Consider the following 21607-nt stretch of genomic DNA (forward strand, 5'->3'; position numbering starts at 1 on the left):
TTTTTAATTCCATTGATTTCTGCTATTTGTTATTGCCCTCCATCTGCTTGCCTCAGGTTTATTTTGCTCTTAGGTTTTTGAAATAGGAGTTTAGATTATTGATGCGAGGCTTTCTCTATTTTCTGACATACACATTTAGTGCTATAAACTTCCTGTTCAGTACTATTTCAGCTGTGTCCCACAAGTTTGATATGTTGCATCTCCATTTTTACAAAGTTCAGCATATTATTTTAAATCCCCTCCATTTTATTCATGGATTATTTAAAATGGCATTGTTTAGTTTCCTATTATTTGAAAATGTGCCTGTTGCATTTCTGTGATTGCTTTTTAGCTTGATTCCATTGTGTGAGGCAAACCAACTCCATACAATTTCAATGCTTTTGAATTTGCTTAGTTTTGAATTATGTTCCAGTATACATTTTTATCTTGATATACATTCCAGGGGTACTTGAAAAGAACATAACTTCTTCTCATTTTGGTTTAAGTGTTTTATTAATATTGAGCAGTTCCGTATCTGACGGCTTTGCTATGTTCTTCCATGCCCTTGCAGGTTTCCTATGAAGTTGTTCTACCAATTGCTGAAAGGAGGGTGTTGAAAGTTCCAGCATAACCTTCTGTGTTAGCTGGCTTTTTTGGATACTACTTGACAAGGGAAAGAAAGCATGACCTCATTATTGCCTGGTGGTACAAGTCCAAGTCCCTCACGCTCCTCTTCTGACACAAGAAGAGTGAATTCTCATCATTGTTGACGAAGACAAGGATTCTGGCTCTCCACTCGGCCCCTAGTCATACTTCCCTGTGGGATGAGCAGTGGAAAAGGCTAAAATACATCTTCTTCCTCCCACAGAACCACGGAGAGGGATGTTACTTCTGGGCAGTGCTGGAAGTCCTAAGCCCCCTCCCCAGGACCTCCTCTGTGATCACCCCAGCAGCAGGGAACTAAAAGCACAATATAAATTTAGAAATCTAACACAATACTAAATATGAAATAAATCTAGACATTTAAAAATTGTACACGCTGAAAGGAAAACTGTTATTTTAATAAATATAACTCAATGTTTTAAACGTGTGATTTTAATTCTCTTAAAAATTATAACAAATGAGATGGCCACAGCTTAAAAAAATATTCTGGAATAAGATTGAACACGTTTGCTTTTTGACTTAAATGAAAACAGTCAAATACTTAAATTATTATTAACTCGGGGTTTTCCAGAGAAATAGAATGAACAATATAGTAAAGTATATACATAGGGTGCCAAAATAGTATACATGTTTTAAGAAATGAAAAAAACTATATTGAAATTGTAATATTCAATATATACTGATAACAAAAGATGAATACAAGTGACGTTTGACTTCTGCAATTACAAGAAGTGCTCAAAGTGGTTACCATCGGCATCCACACACTTCTGATGATGGCAAACTGAAAGTAATACATAGATAACACCTCTTAAAATGTATATACATTTTTTTTGGCACCCCGGTATAGTCTGAAGTACTGACTCACATGACTGTAGGGGCAGAAAAGTCCCACAATCTGTTATCCACAAACTGGAGACCTCGGAAAGTCTAGAGCATAGTTAAAAACCCCAAGAGTCAGAAAATCAGTGGTGCTGATCCCAGTCTGAGACTGAAGGCTTGAAATCCAGGCGCTCTAGGGGCATGAGAAGACATGCTCCAGCTTAAGCTGTCAGGTTAGGCAGGGAGAGAATTCAACCTTCCTTTGCCTTTTGGTTCTGTCTAGGCTCTCCAAGGATTGGATGAAGCCCACCCACACTGGGAAGAGTCAGCTGTTTTACTCAATCTACTCATTCAAAGGCCAATCTCTTCCCCAAATGCCTTCCAAAACACATTTAGAAATCACGTTCAACCAGATACCTTGACCCCATGGCCCAGCCAAGTTGACACATAAAATTAACCATCGCAACCTTGAAGCTAATTTTGAGGAAAATATGGAAATAGAAAATAAAACACATCTAATTGAATGATGGATCATATTGAATCCCTGATAAATCCTCACTATCTATAAAAGAAAGTCCACACTACCCAATAACATCTTTGAAACACGGCGTCTTCCCAGTTGATTCTCATTGCACTCAGCTCCTCACATTCTTCCACCCTACTCCCAAACCCCTCCCCTGGCATAGCTCCTGCCTTTTATTTTAATAAACTCCCTTCCGGCTTTTCCAGCAAGCAAGGCAACTTGACCTGTCAAGGCCCAGGTCTCTGGGAGGCATTAAGCTGTAGTGAAAATGCATAAACTTTGCACGATGACACACTTTCTGGGTCCAGCATCAACAAGTCTTAGTGTCTGCATAACCAGGTCAAGATACTGAGTCTCTAAGACTTCTCATTTACAAAGTATAGACAATCAGATCCATAGCTTGCAAATAATTGTTCCCATTCAGGATCTATAAGGAACTCAAATGAATTAACAGAAAAAAAAAGTGTATGACCCAGTGAAAAAATGAACAAAGGATGTGAACAGATCCTTCTCAAAGGAAGACACTCAAGCAGCCAACAAATGCATGAAGAAATGCTTGGCTTTGTTGATCATCAGAAATATGCTAATCAAAACTACAATGAGACACCATCTCTGCCATCTCACACCGGTCAGGATGGCTATCATTAAAAAGTCAGAAAACGGTAAGCGTTGGCGAGGCTATGGAGAAAGGGAACGCTTCTACACTGTTGGTGGGAATGTAACAGTTCAACCTTCATGGAGAGCAGTATGGCATTTCCTCAAAGAATTAAAACTTGAGCTACCATAGTAACCAGCAATCTCACTCTTTGGAAACCGCTTGGAGGAAAATAAGTCACTCTACCAAAAAAAAAAAAACCTATATGCGTATGTTCACTGCAGCACTATGCACAATACTAGAAACATGGAACCAACCCAGATGACCATCGAAAGTGAACGAGATAAAGAAAATGCAGTGACGATGGAATACTATGCGGCTATAAAGAGGACAAAATCATGTCCTTTGCAGCAGTATGGATGCAGCTGCAAAAACAAAAATATGAATGTGTGGTAGCATGTTTTCACTCAAAAGTGAGCACTAAACATTGGGCATGTGGGCACAAAGGTACGGACAAAAGACAATGGGCACTGCTAAAGGAGTGGGGATATGGGGTCACAGCCACCCATCAAGTTTCATGTTCACTACTAGAGGGGGAGAAAGCTTGCTAGAAGCCCAATCTTACCTTCATGCAATTTACCTACGTAGCAAAATCTCACATGGACCCCACCACTCTTTAAAAAAAGACAGCAATATGGAGCCCCCTTCATCTCTGTTTCTGTCTGTTTCTCTTTCTCTATGCCTCCCTCTTTGTTTCTGTCTCTGTCTTTGAAGGTAAAGAAGACTTGTTCATACCTACCTCTGCATGGTAACTACAGTTTTCTCATAAAGATCCCTCATTCGTGTTTCTGGTGCTCACCTGCGCCTTCTTCTCTGCTCTTTGCCAGCATATTTCACCCGACTGACTTTAAAAGGACTCGGGGATCTGCCTACATAATAACCACTTTTGAGGTTCATAAATGGGCTGTCTGCCCGTTCAAAAGACTCTCATTCTATACCTGTCATTTTATCAACTGAAATTCATTTACAACATGAGAAGGAATTACTGCCCAAGGTAACAAGCTTCCCTGGAAGGATGAGCCCATCAAAGTCATTAGCCATCGATCTACGCATCAGCATCTGCACTTCACTGAGCACAATGGTGTCTAACATGAGGAGAAGGCAATGGCTGTGCACAGAAAAGAAACAAAAAAGTCTGCAAAACTTGGTAAACAAGGTCCATGGGCTCCCAGGTGAATGAAAGGAAAGTGAGCTGTGAAGTCTAGTTAGAAGACAGAAGAATTTCTATGAAAGAGAAAACACCAAGGAGAAGCTCAGTCTAAGCTAGAGATCACCTACGGCATTGCGACTGGAGTGTCAGCAGGACAGGTAAAGGTTTGTTTTCTCTGTTGTGTCCCTGGGGAGAACAGGACCGGCTGCTGGAACAGCAGGAAGACATTTAGAGGTCAAAGGCTTCCAAGGTCACTCAGGGGCACCGCTCTGCACAAGGGACTGTTCCTCTTTGTCTTGCTGATTTACTATTTGTGAGGATAAAAGGAGAAAAGTACAGAAGTAGCCACAGGTCTCAGCCAGGTTCACATCTTACTTTTTCCCACAATCTTTACATAACTGATCTTCAGCCTTTCTTTATGTGTTTTTCAATCTCAAGATTGGAAGATGGACTCATGTCGTCCATGGTAGCGTCCCTCATGCATGTAACAGAAATTTTTATTCATGCAACTCCACATATATCTTCAAGGAAATTGTCGTGTGCTCAACATTTCCTTTGAAATGATACCATTCAATAAAATAACCCCAAAGAAAACCTAGCATGTTGCTTATGTGTTGCCAGTGAGCCCTCTTCATTTGAATGCTTCAGCATAAATGCCCTATGAGGGGTGCAAAATAAACACAGGATCAGTGACAGTACCCGACTTTTTTGGAAGTACTTGCTGTAGCACTCTGGTGCTGCAATAAATACAATTGAAATTATGTCAGTTATATATGGAGAAAGGGGGCATACAACTTTCACCGTGACTGTGACTCAGAATTCATCAAGATCCCGAGTTCCCTGGCTCCATGAAGAAAACAAAAGTTACGAAATGCCAAAGCACAGGCATTTTCTTTTTACTGAAGGCTGTCAAGTTCATGCGTGGCTAATCTCCAAGGGAACCAGAATCAGATGGCAAGAGCTCCACAGAAATAGCTCTGTCTACCAACACTGGGCTTTAATTCCCTCAATGGAAGGCAAGAGCAGGTGGCCTACCTTACCTTCAAGAAGAACAGGCCCATCTCTGGCCAGGAGATGGCCAGAGATGAGACACAGGGAGTGAGTGCTTGATCCCTCCCCCATGCCTTGTCCTGTGACAGAGAGCGATGCAAAGCTGTGAAAGGTGTGTTCACTGAGCACCTACCATGTGGCCAATGCCATTATTGTTTCTCAAAATGTGGTTTCCACATTACCTGTAGGAGAATCTTCTCTGGTATTTAACTGAAAAAGCAAATACTTTTGATTTTTTATATTAAACTTTTTTAAAGTGCACTGCAGGGGAGCAGTGAGTAGAACAGCAATAAGGGAGCTGTCTGCCAAAAATGAAAATACTTTGCACCCCACCCCGGAGCACTTTAGTCACCATACATTGAAGCGGAGCCCAGGAACCTGCCATTTGAAACTTGCTCCTCGGCTGATTCTGATGCATTGAGTTTGAGAACCATAGCTCCAGGTTCTAAAGACGTAGGATGCTCTAAACTCAGTCCTCTTACATGCTGGAAGCAAGTGATAATAGAGCGTGGGAATAAGCATTGTAGAAAATAGATGACTTTTTGATATAGGGACATAGCACTTCCTACAACAACCATTAGGGCAGATTCTTGCATATTTTTAAATTGCTCATGGTTTTAAGATGAGACTACAGTATGCACTCAAGGCTATTTTCTTAGGAGAGTTAGTTTTTTTTTAAAGGTCTTATATAGAGAAAAAAACTTTCAAATTCTTTTATCTAAGATGGTAACAATAAATCTCAGTCGTTTTCAGAAAGACTTGATCACTGTGGTATATAAGCCGTATACGGTGTTGGATATTTGGAGGAAATGAAATAAATGAGAGTGTGGAAAAACAAGAGGAATAAGAGAGCAAGGGTTAAGAAGAGTGGATTCTGCCAGAAGTGATGTTTCACGTGTACAATCCCAGCACTTTGGGAGGCTGAGGCGGGAGGATTGCTTGAGCCCAGGAGTTTGAGACCAGCCTGGGCAACATAGTGAGACTTCATCTCTACCAAAAATAAAAAAATAAAAAAAATTAGCTGAGTGTGGTGGCATGTGCTTGTAGTCCCAGATACTCGGGAGGCTGAGGTGGGAGGCTTGCCTGAGCCTAGGAGGTGGAGGCTGCAGTTAACTATGATTGCACCCCTGCACTCTAGTCTGGGTGACGCAGTGAAATTTTATCTCAAAAAACAAAAGCAAACAAAATAAGAAGAGGGGTCTCATTCTAGTTTCTACCTAACAACCTATAAAAACACTCACGAGACATGTGCTGTGATAATTAATTGCATGGGTATGAGATCGTCAGCCTCAGCTTCTCTGAACCTCAGATTTTTATCCATTCAATTTAGTGTTGATCTCTGGCCAGTTCACACTACATTTTAATAATTTTATTAGCATACCCCAACCCTGGCTATATAATCTGGGGTCCGATTATATATAATTTAGTAAGTGGATATGAGTGAGCATCATCTATTTAGATTTTTAAATTGCCTTTGATGTGGCTAATATCACACCAAGACAGGTTATTAAAACACGGTCATCATTGGCTTGAGAGGGTCATCAGGGTTGAAAGACAAAATTTGGAATAAGTCAAGGAAAACAGCAGGGGCTAACCTTGTAAAAATATTTTATAAAATATGATACCTGTACATTTATAAAGGTTGGAATGTGCCAAAAGTAATAAGATAAAAATTACCTCTAATCTGTTTTTCTCATAGATAACTGGCCTTTAATTTAGATACAAGAGGGAAAAAAATCTGAGATTTACTCATAAAAATTTTGTATTTATTCTTACATGTTTAAACTTCAATCACCTTTAAAGCACTCTCTGTCTGATGCAAAACACCTATCGAAATATTTTTCCCACTGTTTAAAATAGTTTTTGAACTTGTCCATTTTGATGACTTTTAAGTGCGTCTGCCTTTTTTTTTTTGGTTTCACCTCTTCCACATTGGCAAAATGCTTCCCTTTGAGGACTTATTTATTCCAGGGAAACAAAACAAAACAAAATTTTCTCGAGTGAATAGAGAGAGTAGGGCATGAGGGTCAAGTCATTTTTGGTCAAAAACTGCTGAACACTCAGTAAGGTGTGGTCAGGTGAGCTAGTAAATCATCCATCATGAAATAGGCAGATGTACTGAAAGAATCTCCAAAAAAAGGAAAAAGAAATTCACTGAAGCTGAATGCAGCCTGTCACAATGATGCTAGCAGGTACACTGATGCAGATGGGTTCCTAGAACACTTACCTAGCAGAGGAAGCCTGTACTACAAGGGTCCCGCCCCCCAAAAACCAATTCCAGTTTTTTGGGGTCCCTTGTGTCTACATGTATTTATCAGCTCTAACGTTGACTAGGAATGCACTTTCAGGAGGACTGGACATGGCTTCACACTGTGCTCTGTGATGCCTTTTCCTTTAACACACACCCGTTTGCTCCCAGTGCCTGGCAGGCAGTAATTATTCTGGAAAAGTGGAACAGACAGGGGACACTGAGACAACCTATCCACAGCAGGAAGCAGCCACCTTCCCTAAACTATGCAAGGCTGGCGCACCGAGAGTACTGGTAGAAAACCAGTAGGCAGGAAGAAGCTCAGAACTTTGGTAATGACCTTCCTCCCCTCAAAAGGCTGATGACTCTCCTCCCAGTCCCCATGGTCATGCTGCAGCTCTTTGCAAAATTGTAGGGCTGCTGCCTGTGGAATCATGTAGCTTCCTCCACCTGTCCCCAGCTCCGGAGTCCAGTGGTGTCCTCTTCTTCCTCCCATTCCTCAACCTTAGGGAATGTTGCTGTTTCCTGATGTGGCTATTCTCTCGGTTGCCTCAGTATCTCTGGTCTGTTTGCTCAACTTTTCCTATAACCTACACCCAGTGATCACTTTCTGTTTGAAAATTTAGTTCATTTTTGAGAGCAGATCCTGATGGACCTTCACCGTTTCCAATGTCTTACTTTGTCTACTCTGCTGACAGCTGAGTAGCTTCTACCTGCTCTGCAGCTCAGAAAAGGACAGGGACCATACTGTGCTCAGCCCTGTTTACAACTCCTGAAGAAAGATAACAGAGCTCTCAAAGGTATGAAGAAAAGTAAAGAGAATGACGCAGGACTCCAAAGGCTGATGGATCTTTTGCTATCGGAAAACTGCATGTGACGGGAGACGGCACCCGAGCCCATAGAATGAATCCTCTGCATAGAGCGAGAAAGATTCAGCACACTTAGCAGGGGTGCACTACCTCACAGAAGAGAGAGAGGAAATGGAGCATGGAACGCCGGACGTCACTGCTCTTCAGCTCTCAGTAATTCCCTCCAGAGTCAGGAAGTGCACAAATGCCTCGGCGTAGCAAAACCGTGACATCGTATTCCTAGGAAAGCCATTAGTGGCATCACTTAGAGTTTCGTTACTTGAACCTTACAGGCCTTGATTTTCTTTGCCCTCACCTAGCTAAGGTGAACTATCCTTTACATCCAAAACGCTACATTCAAATTAGATGATCTTCTAACACTTCCACACTCTACCCTGTTAGCTAAGATGTTAAGGTCAAATCAAGTTGCTCATTATCATTTATCTCACATACATTTAAAATATATTTCTGATATGGAAATCTACATTTTCATGCAGTTGAAGCGCTAAAAATTCCTCTAAAAAAGCCACCCTCGGTGACAATTTAGGCACTTAAGAATATCCAAGATTATAGCATAGATAATTTAAAAGTGTGTCTGTTAGTATTGATATTTGACATGTATGTGTGTGTACATACCCATCTATCTAATTCATACATATGTGTCTATATCTATCGATCTTGCACTCAATTTGAGTACACAGTAGGTAGTGATCGCTTTTTTCCCTATTAGCATCCAAATTACAGTCATAAGCATATTCACACAGTTTCTTCTTTTCTCCTGTAAGTTGAGAGAGGGAAGCCTTTCCAGGAACTCTCTTACACAGTTGCCTCCTCCCACTAGCTAGGGAGATACTGTGCCCTGATGTCTGGTCCCTGTGAAGAAGCACAAGGGATGAGAACGAGCAGGACAATGGGAGAGAGTGAACCACTTCTGAGTTCATGGCATGAGCTATTGTGTCAGCACATGAAGGCAAAGAGCACACAATATATTTCATTTTGGATAAACAGCAAAGGACATTGTGACACTTCCTCATCTGGTACACAAACCAGAGCTACATTAAATCCCGCCTTGAGACACACGAGCAGACTGGGAAAAATAGACGTCAGTGGTGGGGTGGGGGGTGGGGGAGTCTGTGTGGAATAAACCCCCAAACCAGGCTCAGGGGTAGCTACCTAGAGGGGATGAGTGCCACCCACATCACAGATAGGATGTTCTGCTAAGGGACCAGTGAGAGCACCTAGGTAAGTTAGCCTTGAACAACTGAAGGCACGGTGTGCCTGCAGACACATGGTGGTAAGACACAAAGGAGGAGGTAAAGTTTAGTGTGAAAAGGAAGAAAAGGAGATTTTAGAGTCCCTTCACAGAGCCTAGTCTGTGTTTAAGGCATGAGAAGACTTCGCCTTCCATTATGTCTGCTGTTTTATTATAGAGGTCTAGGAATTCTTGGTTACTGAATCGAGTCTGTGAATTCCAATGAGAGCAAACAAATGACTTTCTATTACCAGAGAGAGAGAGAGACCAGAAATATTACTAGGGCTGCCTTTAAAAAAAAAAATCTGGTTATAAGGAAAGGACTATCCTTGTTGAATGTATTTTAAATGTTAAAATGGTCTGGAAGACCTGATTTTTAAAGAAAGGAAGTAAAGCTTATATCCTGACCAGGAAAAATTAGCTTGAGGATAAAAATGTTTAGAAGGGATGGTTTATGAATGATTGATAAATACAGTGCCCAAGAGTTCCATTAGTTAAAGACTATGATTAACAAATCAAATCCAAGTAATCACATTTATTTTGAAGAGTGTTATCAGAAAAGCAAAAGAAAATGATAAATTAGAGGCAGTTTGTATTCCTTTACATAAAATTATTCATTCATTCCTTCATTCTTTATTGATAATTAGTATTCATTTCATCAGTTATTGTTAGGAGACTCTTGAAGGAACCCAAAGAGTGAGGGTAATGTGAACTAAAGAACTAGAATGAGAAGAGAAGTGTTTGGATTTGAAAGAAAAATACGAAGACAGCAGCTTATATTTGGCCCTTAATTGAGTTTCTGGGTTTGTCATAAATTGAAAGGTGGAGCAAAGATGAAAAATCAGTTTTGTTTACTTATTTACTTTTTTGAAGTGAGTTGAGAGAAAAGAGAGTGTTTTGGAGATGGGAAGAAAGCTCAGTTCACTTTGTTTCTGTTGAATTTCACATGGCATCCAAATAGAGATATAGAAAAAGTCAGTATGCAGGCCTGTAACCCACAGCAGAAACAGTTAGACTGGAGATCTGAGAGGCATCTCATCTGTGAAGCTAAATCATGACAGTTGATAAACTCTCTACTCTGAGAAACATCATCCATATTTGCAGTATGAAATTAAATTCACACATATGTAATATATATAATCTCTTTCTCTATCATGTTATTTACATGATGCAAAATATGATTCTTAGAAAAGAAGTGGTTGGAAATTGGTGACAATTTAGCATGCAAAATTTTGAGATAAACTCTTGAGTTCAATATATCACAATAGAGTGTATGTGGAGATTGGATCTTAGCAAAATAAATAAATGATCACTTTCAGCAAACACAAATGTGCTCAATCATTTTTCATGCCTGGTTTCATTTTTCTACCTAAAGTTCACTAAAGAGAGTCTCAATTTTTTGTGTTGTGGTAGATTGATCTCTATATATCATCCATATTTATAAGCAATGGTTTTTATTTTTTTCTTTTCCATGAAATTATTCTATCCAACAGTTTTGTTTGTTTTCCTTCCAGTTCACTTCAAGTTGATAAATATGAATTAGCAAAGTTGGTTATTAGGAATACATAGTAATGTTGTTAAGAGTCCTTATGTAGACAAGCATATTTCTTTGAAATCAACATAGCTGAAATTTATAAATATGTCTCTTGGGTTCCATTAAGGAACCATAAGATGCAAATATTCTGAAAAATCTATAGTTTCATATTTATAACTTTCTGTCAGCTCATGAAGATAACATTATATTGCATTTTTGAATAAATGGTAATATTACCGAGTGAGAGCTTACCTTTTCTCCTCCTAACAAAACTTAGGGAGGAAAAGGTTGATCATGCCTCTGCACAATTTCTGCCTAATATGAAATTGATGTAAGTAGTGGAACGCCAGGGGCCGGTGGAGTCACTTTGTGATTTTCAAAAAGTCTGCCCAAGAGGTGAACAAATACAGATGTAAATTAAGCTCTTTCTGTGCAGGTCAAAACACCTTTGTCAAATAGCCTTTAATAGTACCCATTTGGCTTAGAGCAGACAGACTTGATGGTTATGTCTGTGGATTCTGCCTGGAGAAAAGAAAGAGAGAAATAAATGAAAGCTGCCCTATTGATCGTTCATTTTCTCTATCTTTTGATTTAAAGGTTCACTCTCAGAGTCTTCTTGGGTACGCCACGTCTCCCACAAACTTTTGGAGGTTGAAGGACAGGAGATGAAAGGTGTTCTGGACACAGGTGGAACAGGCCAAGATTTTTTCCTGCAAGCACGTTATGTAATTATGTTTAAGGGCAAAGAGGTTGGCTTTAATCAGTATGCCACCTAGAATCTACTGTGGTGTAAATGAGATAAAGACCTCTACTCAGAGATCTGTATAACAGCATACATCTAAACAACAAATACATTCCCTTCGTTTATTCAAAGATACGGGTAGATTCTTTATAAGGAGAAGAAAAAAATCTAAATGTCTCATAGATGGGTTTCAATCAGTAACTTCATTCTTTTTCCAGCATCTTTTCTCTCAGCAACATTTTAAGAATATGATTCCTGCAAGGCCTGTAGAAATCAGTGGCATGAGCCACAGTGATCAGGGCTACGTGTCTGGAATTACAACTTTATCTGTAGAGATGTGGTTTAGGGGTCTGGAGAAAGAACTCTGATAAATAAAATAAAAATCCACCCACAGGAAAAGACATGTCTACAAGCACATGACATAAAGTGGCTCTAAATTGTCATTCCATCACAAAATTACAACTTGCATATGTTTATGAATTGCACAGAGTGTTTTAATTTTCTAATGGGAAATCATATTGAAGAGATGTTTGAAAATATGCAGTAGAAGTTAGTACACCTGCACACCTGATTAAAGTATTAGTTATAAAGCAAAAAGGCAAAGTACGTATCTTTTTTTTTTTTTGAGTTGGAGTTTCACTCTGTCACCCAGACTGGAGTGCAGTGGCCGCTCCTGGCCACCGCAACCTCGACCTGCTGGGTTCCAGCAATCCTTCTGCCTCAGCCTTCCAAGTAGCTGGAATTACAGGCGCGCGCTACCATGCCCAGCTGATTTTTTATTTATTGTAGAGATGAGGTCTTGCTAAGTTGCCCAGACAGGTCTCGAACCCATGGGCTCAAGCAATCCACTCACCTCAGCCTCCCAAAGGCATGGGATTACAGGCTGAGCCACTGACATATTTTTTTTTTTTTTACAAAATTCTTCTTAATAAAAGTACAAAGTTACTCACCACAAAACAACCTATTTAGTTTCTCAGTGAGAAACAGAAAAGAATGAAATGTTTCAGTGAAAAACAAAGTGTTCCACTGGCATATATTAAAACATGCACCTATATGATTTTTCTTTTAATGTAACTCTTTCCATAGCTAGAGAAATATCTCAATTTCTCTACACAAGTCTCCCACTGAAGCCGTCCAAGTGTGATAGGAAGAGCAAAAACAATGTAACTTGAGTGGTTACATCTTTCCAATCATCTGTTGAATTGATGCTAATAGTATTGTGATATATAAAAATAAATGTTCGCAATGACTTGTAAAACATTGTTTTAAGGTAATGCAAGCACTTTTATAAGGTGTAAGAATTGCTTTGCTTTAACTAATCAAGGACATTTTTCTACCTACTTAGTCTGAGCTAATATTCTCATCTGAACATAGAGCAAGTTGCTTAGATGACCCCTGAAATATCTTCTGGTCCTCAATGACTGTGATTGATGAACTCCAAAATGTACTAAATGCTGTGGCATTTCTGCCTTGAAGACCTGCAGTTATTGTTGGGGAGGCGTATGACTCGCATATTCGAGAAATGTGTAAAAATAATTGTCCCTGCATTTATTGCTTGCCCACCTCTTAACCTTCAGGACAAGTTTATGAGATTCATAATTGTGTTCTTTCTAATGATAAATTTCATGGGTGTGGCAACGGAGGGTGCCCATTCTCTTCAAAGTCACAGGTAATGGAAGAATGGAAGAAAGTGAACACAGGTTGGGTGCATCCCATGTCCTTTCTTTTTTCCATTATGCCATATAAATTCTACAAGTACAGACAATAAACACTTTGAGAATTTCACTCCAGGATGTAGTGGAGAGAGGAAAGCACAGCGGACCTACTAGGCTGTAGTGGATTGAAGAATGTACCCCCAGATTAATGTCCAACCAGATCCACAGAATATGACCTTATTTGGCAGTAAGGTCTGTTAGTTAAACTAAGATAAGGTCCTATTACTTAGGGCGAACCCTACATCTTTATAAGAAGAGGAGAGAACACATAGAAGTGCACACTTAGAGTCTATAATACTGAGTGATCTTTCACAGAAACAAAAAACTGAGTATCACATGTTCTCACTCATAAGCGGACCTTGAACCATTATCGTAATACTGTAAGAAGGGGATTGGCAGTAGCGGGAAACTGCCGGGAGGGGAGCAGGGAAGCAGGATTGGCGGTAGAGGGAATCTGCCTGGGGAAGGGAGGGGCCACACCTCATCAACAAGGGTACCTGCATAATGAACATTTGTATACTTAACCCTGAATTGTACCCCATATCTTTAAATTAAAAAAAAAATTAAAAGAAAACAAAAAAGAAATACACACAAAAGGGTAGACCACGGGATGGCAACATAGATTGGGGTGGCAGGTTTACAAACCGAGGCATACCTCTTGCTGGCCACCACCAGAACCCAGGAGATTGGTTCAGAACAGCTTCTTCCTAAGAGCCCCAGAAGTAACCAACCCTTCCTATACTTGGTTTTTTACTTCTATCCTCTGGCAGTGAAGAATAAATCTCTGTTGCCAATTTGTGGCAGGTCTAGGAAATTAATATGTAGCGGTACAATCTTTGGTGAATCATCCAATGTTGTCAAGATTTACTTAACTGGAAACCAGAAAATGAAAATAGTAACGTTTGTATAAGAGGGTGTGGTGAAAATGCTTCAGAAGTACTTTGTAACCTGGAGAATGTTATGAAAGTTTCAGGAATCATTATTGGGGGGGGAGGGGAGAGATCAAAGGAATTTGGATTAGGCCAAAAACTTGATCAGCTGGAAGAAGGGTAAGAATTGGAAAGACAAGGAAAAGGGATACTCCAGGTGAAGAAAATCACATGAGCAAAAACAGAAGGAGGCAAATGCAAGGGTTGTTTAGAAGTGAATCAAATGTGGTAAAGAAATTCTAGAAAGTTATCAGTCAAAATTGCTCACTTCTCTCATTATCTGTAAAATCAAACCAAGAAATGTATTATTGGTTTTGCAAACAGGATGGCTCACAACAAGATAGAATTATTCTCTTCCAGTGCTGGAGGCCAGATCCCTGAAATCTGGCAGACCTGCACCCCTGGGAGCTCTGAGGGAGGATGCCTCTGCTTCTTCTAACTTCTAGTTGTTCCTTGGCTTGTGGCCTCATGGCTTCAATCTCAGTCTTCAAGGTCACGGCGTCTCCTCCTTTTCTCTCTCAAATCGCTCGCTGCCTCAATCTTTTGTGGATGCTTCTCATATAAAGTAGCTTTTGGATTTACAGCCTACCCAGATAATCCAGAATGATCGCCTCATCTCAAGATTCTCAACTTGTAATTACATAAACAAAGACCCTTTCTCCAAATAAGGTCATATTCACAGTTTCCATAGGTGAGGACCTGGACATACCTCAGAGGGCCCCATTCAACCTACTGTAATGTGAAAGTGTTTGGGCAGAGAACGAGCTGAAACAGAGATATGTCATCCTAGCTGTAAAAACAATATCACCAACTTAATGTCTATAAACACTTCAGACCAACCACCACAGGATACTTATCTGAGATCTAAAGAGATTTGCTTTGAATAAATAAATAAAATAAATGGTAACGATAAACAGCTTTCAGACAAAGATCTTATGACCAAGTGACAAACAAAAGTCATATATGTTGGTGCCATACATTGCATAACTATTAATTTTTGACCTGTATTTAATTAACTTGACTTTTATTGCTTAAGACGGTTTTACTACCTCCTAATCGATTCGCTTTTCTTATATCAAAATTTAGGAACTTCAAAATATTAGTTCCTGATAGAATTCGTTCAGAAACACCTTAGTGGAAGTTCAGCTCTCCTAAAAGTCAATCTTTTGCTAAACCATAATTCTTCTCTCCTTCAAGATTCTTATTTTTAATCGACAATAATATTAGGCACACTTCTGGGTTTAATGCTTATTCGTCACTTAAACCAATGGTAGACGTTTAAGAGAAGCTTCTAAACTGGTCATCGCATATATGATTGAATATTTGTTACAACAAACAATCAACCAACACACCCTAAAAGCCTTCTTTAATTCAGATTCATGCTCATAAATGAGACCCTGTTAATATTTCATGCACAGCCTCTCCCCATTTACTTTATAATATTTCTGTAATGGTGGTTGAAAAATACACTATGCTCCTATGAGTAATGAAAAATTCAAATGTGTTTAGAAAAAATCTTCAGCTACAATTCAAGTAATGTTGCTTAAACATTTCTAAAAGGACCTCTGAGCCTCTGCTCCAAACAAAACTCATGCTTCCTTCAGAAGCATGGCTGGGTTTCCTAGTCAGAACCACTGGGTGGGGAGAGTCCATGCATGTGGGAGCTGGATGTCAGTATCATTGCCAGCACTAATAATTATCTTTTCTATGATATGTAACATATTTTCACTAAAAAAAAAACCCAGGTAATCCCATTGTGAAGGAGCAAGTGGTGATAAGAGATATGCTCTATCCCATCCATCTCGCCAGAGACATGGTCACAGACAAAGTCAAGAATCCCAGAGCCATTGAGCTCTCCATTGGGATCAACTTTATTGTCAAAGATGGAATCAGCAAAGCTAATCCTGCTGTCCAAAACAGACCCTGCATGTTGACTTGTAAATCAGTTAACTTTTCCACATCTCTTGATTTATAAAATGCAGAATGAACTTCTGTTTTTTGGGAAACTGCAATAGCTCAACATTTAAGTGTTTGTAGTTACACTTGATGATTCAAAGGGCATATGGATTGACATGTTGCCACAAATTACTTTTATCCATACTGTTGCATGGGAACGAGTCCTTAGGGAGTCCTTCAGCAAAGACTCATTAATACATCTGAGTAAAATGACAAATTTTTATAAAATCAAAAAATACCTCCTATTATGGAAGCCTTGCTCAAAAATGGAGGTTATTTGATAGGAAAATTCATGATTTCACAGAGATTTAGGCTCTGTACCAACTCATCAATTGATTTCCCCCCCTTTTTTTTCTATCAGAACTCAGTGAAATAATTATATTAGTTTAAACTGTTAGTTGTGTTTCTCCCCAGTTTTCTAGAAATAGTTGAAAGTAAAATGGAAATTTTAAGTGACTAGAATAATTTAAAAACCTAAACATAAAATAAATTAAAAGCCATTATTCCAAAGCAAACTTCCACTCACATTAGTGCAATTAGCATCTGTCAAACATCTGGCATAGCTCCAACATACAATACAGACAGACTCACAAAGCAGATCATGTGTACACCCACCTACAATCACTTCCATGAAATCTTGAGGAAAATAATTTCCTGAAAACATTATACCTTATTGTAAATGTTTAAATAATTCCTAATAATTCAATACATGTTTACTATAAAGAAAATATAGACTAAGTGATCTGAATACATGACTAAAAGATTCTTGTCTTTATAATGAATTTTAAAAGTTAAGCATCTTAAATATAAAAGAATATCAACAGTTCTTTCCTTCCCACTGATCCTCTTTCCACATCCCATTCACCAACCAAACCCTCTTATGATATCATCCCACCAAGTGCATCTTTGGCCTGTCATGTCGCCCAGGTGTGTTTTCTATTGAACCTATTTCTTCCTTCCTCTCAGTTTCTGTGATACATTTTTTTCCCCACTACCTAGTTTTCTCCATGCTCTTCCTTGGTAGAATCATTAAGACACACATTTCCAAGTATATAACCATGTTTCTAAAAACAACCAACCTCTTTTATCCCAGCATCAAGTATTTTTAGCATCGTATTAGGATTTCCATGAAAAAACCTCAAATGCAGAACATCTAAAACTGAATGTCATTCCTTCCAAACTGCTTCATCCTCCAGGGTTTCCTTTCTTGGTTGACATAATACCATCCTCTGTCAGTGAGCCAAGCAAGAACACTCAAGGTCCTTCTGGGCTCTGTCTCCGGCTTTGCACATCCAATCAGTCACTGTCCCCAGCTTTCTTCTTCTTCTGAATAGCTTCTCTTCATCCACTGCTGTTGTTCTAGTGCAGACCTTGACTGGCATTTCCAAAGTCCCTTTTCCTGTTTTACCAATCTACCTTGTATCAAGTCCTCTATTTTTCTCTCTGCTTCATCTTCCCATCCTAAAAATACTCCACGAGTGAACACAAGTTGTACAAGCATATGTATTCATGATTTGGCCCAAGCCAACCTTTTTTGATTTTTCGCCTAACATTCACCCTACACTTAACCAAACTTCTTACGCCATTTCCCAAATACGATGTGGGTGCACCTGGTAGACTGGTACACCACATCCATCCTAGTTGCCTTCCTGCACTACAGAGGTTGAAAGAATGAAAAGCTGTCTCCCTGACTGTCTTGCCCCTGAGATCTGATTGCTCTTTGGTTTCCATCCACCTGGTGCAATCACACAAGATGGAGAAGGCAGAAGTAGCAAGGGCCACACTACTGTTGCTTCTGCTGTTGTAGCTGACGCATCTGTTGGGACGATGTTTGTTTTTCTCTCCAGCCATGGAGATCATAGGTCTAGTCACTGGCTTCTTTGATGCTGAGTGCCAAGATATGGACATTTAACTTGTGTAGGTGCTAGCAGTCACTGAGAATCAGTACCTGTGGCATCAGCTTCTCAATTTGGCTAGAGGCTTCCTGATTGAAGAGAGGGTGTAACTATGTTGGTAGTTCTGTGGTATAGTTTTCAGGTCATCACTGAAAGTCCAACTTAAAGTCTCCCAGTGATTATTTTCCGGTACTCAGTCACTCTCTGCTTAAATAGCTACGGTGGGTTCTGTCTTATGCAACTGAATCCTGAGTGATACGCATGACATACACTTTAAAATCTATGGCTTTACAAGAATGCTCTTGTTTTTATATAATTAGTTTGTTCTCACTCATCCTTAAAGGCCTAGGTCTGGAATGCATTTCTCTACTTTTATGACCCAGCAATTGCTTCCTTCTCTATGGTAACATATACATTTGTTAATATGATTATATTAATACTACATACTTATGAATATTTTTATTTGCCTTTTCCTATCTGAATCTGAGATATTGGAGTGTAAGGAATATGCTTTGCTTAGTTCGATTCTCTAGTTTGGATGCTTGGCATATAGTAGCATCTCAGAAAACATTGGGTGAAATGAACTGAAATATGTTGTAAGACAGGGACTAGAAGCTTTACCCTCTAGCATGAAAGTTGTATTAAGTGAAGCCAAGCGGGGGTTGGAGGACAGAGGAGACAAATGAAAAGGTGTAAGACATTAACTACAGATGGGATTTGGATCTAGGATAAATGGCCATGGATTCAAGTGTTAAAAGAGGGATGACATTTGATCTTGTTAAGAAGACAAAGAGAATATTTCAAACCTTAAGAGAAGTAGGGAATGCAGAAAAACAATGAGTGGATTAGAAAAAAATAAATAGAACCTGAACAGAGGTCTAGTTTAGGGGAACTATGACAGATGAGTCATGGAAGAAAGATTGCAATCAGCTTGGAGAAGTCTGAAATTGGCAAGACTATGGAGTATGATGATTTTTATACAAGTAAGAGAAAATTTTGAAGGAAGAAGCATGTTGTACAAACCTGGTTAGACAATTGTGAGAGATCTGAAAGTCACTTTTTTGTTTTGTTTTGTTTTGTTTTCAATTGGAGTCTCACTCTGTCACCCAGGCTGAAGCGCAGTGGCGTGGCTCATGGCTACCCTAGCGTCGACCTGCTGGGTTCTGGTGATCCTTCTGCCTCAACTTTCCAAGTAGCTGAAACTGCAGGCACGTGCTACCATGCCTGGATATTTTTTTTTTCACTTCTGATGTTTGCTCAGTCTTCTATTCTTCCCTGATAATTTTTTTATTTATTGTAGACTCGCCAAGCTGTCGGGCTGGTCTTGAACCCATGGATTTAGGCGACACACTCACCTCAGCCTCCCAAATTGCTGGGATGCCAGACTGAGCCACCAAGCCTGGCATGAACGTCACTTTCTTTCTCTGGTTGATATGTTTTAAGGAAAATAATACTAAAAACTATATTCAGGACAACCAGACTCAGATGCCTAGCATTTGTCTGTATTCTAAAAAGTATCCCAAAGTGTATAGCAGAGATTTTTAAATACATCCAAGGGTCTTTTGCTCATATGAAGTTATAACTCTATAAACATTATTAGAAGGATCACTCAGCATGCTTCATCATTCGGACGATATTAATTTCTTACCAGGCAAAAGGAAAGAGCTTAGAAAAGTAAGTTTTGTGGTTTCTTCATCAGCTTTCATTTATCCAAATAATAACACCTCAGAATATCAAATACATTACAGCTTGTCCCTAGGACCTTGGCTGCATTCGTGTATATGATCAATGATCCAGTTCTGTTAGCTTACCCTTCCTGCATAGTGCATGATGGTGAACGTTGTTCCTTGACCTTTGAGGGCGACATTCCCATTCCCATCTTTAACAGGCGAATACACTGCATTTGTGTTTGAGGATTCTAGGAGACTCTGTAGCTTTTTGGGAAGGCTTGATTCCATGGACCAAATCATTTGACTTTCTTCATCCAATAAAGAGAGCAATCCAGATGGCTTCTGAAAGTTTAAAAGGGATAGAGTGTTGTTTCATCCATTACTTAGTTTGACATCTTTGTTATTGTTCATGCACACTCATTTATATTGTTGTTATATTCACATAGACATGCAGACAGTGAATCTGTCTTTACTTTTAATACATTTCTATTTTGGCTCACTTTTGTCTCCCTGCCACCGAGCCCAGCTCTGATTTTTCCACAATAATAGTTAACAGGCAGATGGACAAATAAATGACAAATGTACTTTACTGTTATAAATACTGGAGTTGTTTAAAAAGTACATTTTCCTCTTAATAAGAAAAGTAAAATCTCAAACTACAGAAAAGCTGTCATTTTTCTTGCCCTGTAACTCATATCAAATACTTTATGTGTCTTACATGACAAGCAACTTTAAAAAAATAAAACCCATAATGATGTTAAGCCATAACTATTGTGGCAAAATTCTACTCAGCAAGAAAGAAAAGAGAGTCTATGATAGTTCAAAATTTATTTCTAGGAAAAAAGAAAATTTGCAACTTTGACTTAAAGAACTTAAATGAAAAGTTTAATCGTTTATAACTGCCAAAGAAACTGGAATGATATGCATATATAAATACATAAACATATATATGATTCATACACACACACACACACACACACACACACACACACACACACACCCACACGTGGTACGCAACAACTTAAAACAAATCTCACTTGAAGAAAAATGTTGCTTAAATAACATCCCAGTCTGTATATTCCAACCCCCTACACACAGAACACTTTCTGGTCACATGGTTTACAAAATAGTAGAATAGTTTTCTTCCCGTTGCTTTTTATCTTTTTCTTCTCCTGAGTCTTTCAAGAAAGTTCATTGACATTTCAAATCTACCTTTCATTTTTAATTTTTTTAAATTAAAAAAAATTATTGTGATAAAATATATGGCACACAATGTATCATTTTAACCATTTGTAAGTGTACAATTCAGTAACATTAAATACATTAACAACATTATGCCACTACCACTATTATACATTTTTAGAACTTTCTCATCATATCAGGCTGAAACTCTTTACCCATTAAACGATAACTCCTATTCTTCCTCTCCTCAACCCCTGACAATTTGTCTCAAAGGCAAAAGACTAATCACTACTATTCTACTTTCTAGGTATTTGCCTATTCTAGGTATCATATAAAAGTGGAATCAGACAAATGTCCTTTTGTGTCTGGTTTATTTCACTTGGCATGATTTTTTTTTCCAAATCTATCTTTTAAAATAAGGTAACATATACTATTTCTTTACATGAATCTATCATATATCTTAATTGTTCTCATTGCACTTTTAAAAATGTGAATACCATAAAAATAATCATTCCCAGAAAATGAAGAAAGATATTGAAAGATATTGACCCCTGTAGTGAATTCAGTTTGTATCTGACCTGAGGTCGCCAAACCCTATCACCATATGGCATTTATTTGGCTAATGCGAGTCCGTTCACAATAGCCACAAAAAAATGAAATACCTTGGCATCTTCCTAACCAGAGACATGAAAGACCTTTACAATGAAAACTACGAAACACTGCTCAAAGAAATTAAGTTGACATAAACAAGTGGAAAAATATCCCATGCTCATGGATTGGAAGAATCAACATTGTGA

General features: G+C 38.8%; 1 protein-coding gene across 1 annotated transcript in view; it reads right to left on the reverse strand.

Moving 5' to 3' along the window:
• MYO16 (myosin XVI) overlaps window positions 1–21607 on the reverse strand; it is a 348665-nt gene that overhangs the window by 164083 nt on the left and 162975 nt on the right. The window contains exon 9 of the mRNA XM_021715183.1: window positions 19770–19970. Coding sequence (XP_021570858.1) covers window positions 19770–19970 — 201 coding nt within the window. The remainder of the gene's footprint in view (window positions 1–19769; window positions 19971–21607) is intronic.

Source organism: Carlito syrichta, unplaced genomic scaffold, assembly GCF_000164805.1.
Source record: "Carlito syrichta isolate Samal-C Ts95f unplaced genomic scaffold, Tarsius_syrichta-2.0.1 Scaffold306795, whole genome shotgun sequence".
In the NCBI taxonomy this organism is placed as follows: Eukaryota; Metazoa; Chordata; class Mammalia; order Primates; family Tarsiidae; genus Carlito; species Carlito syrichta.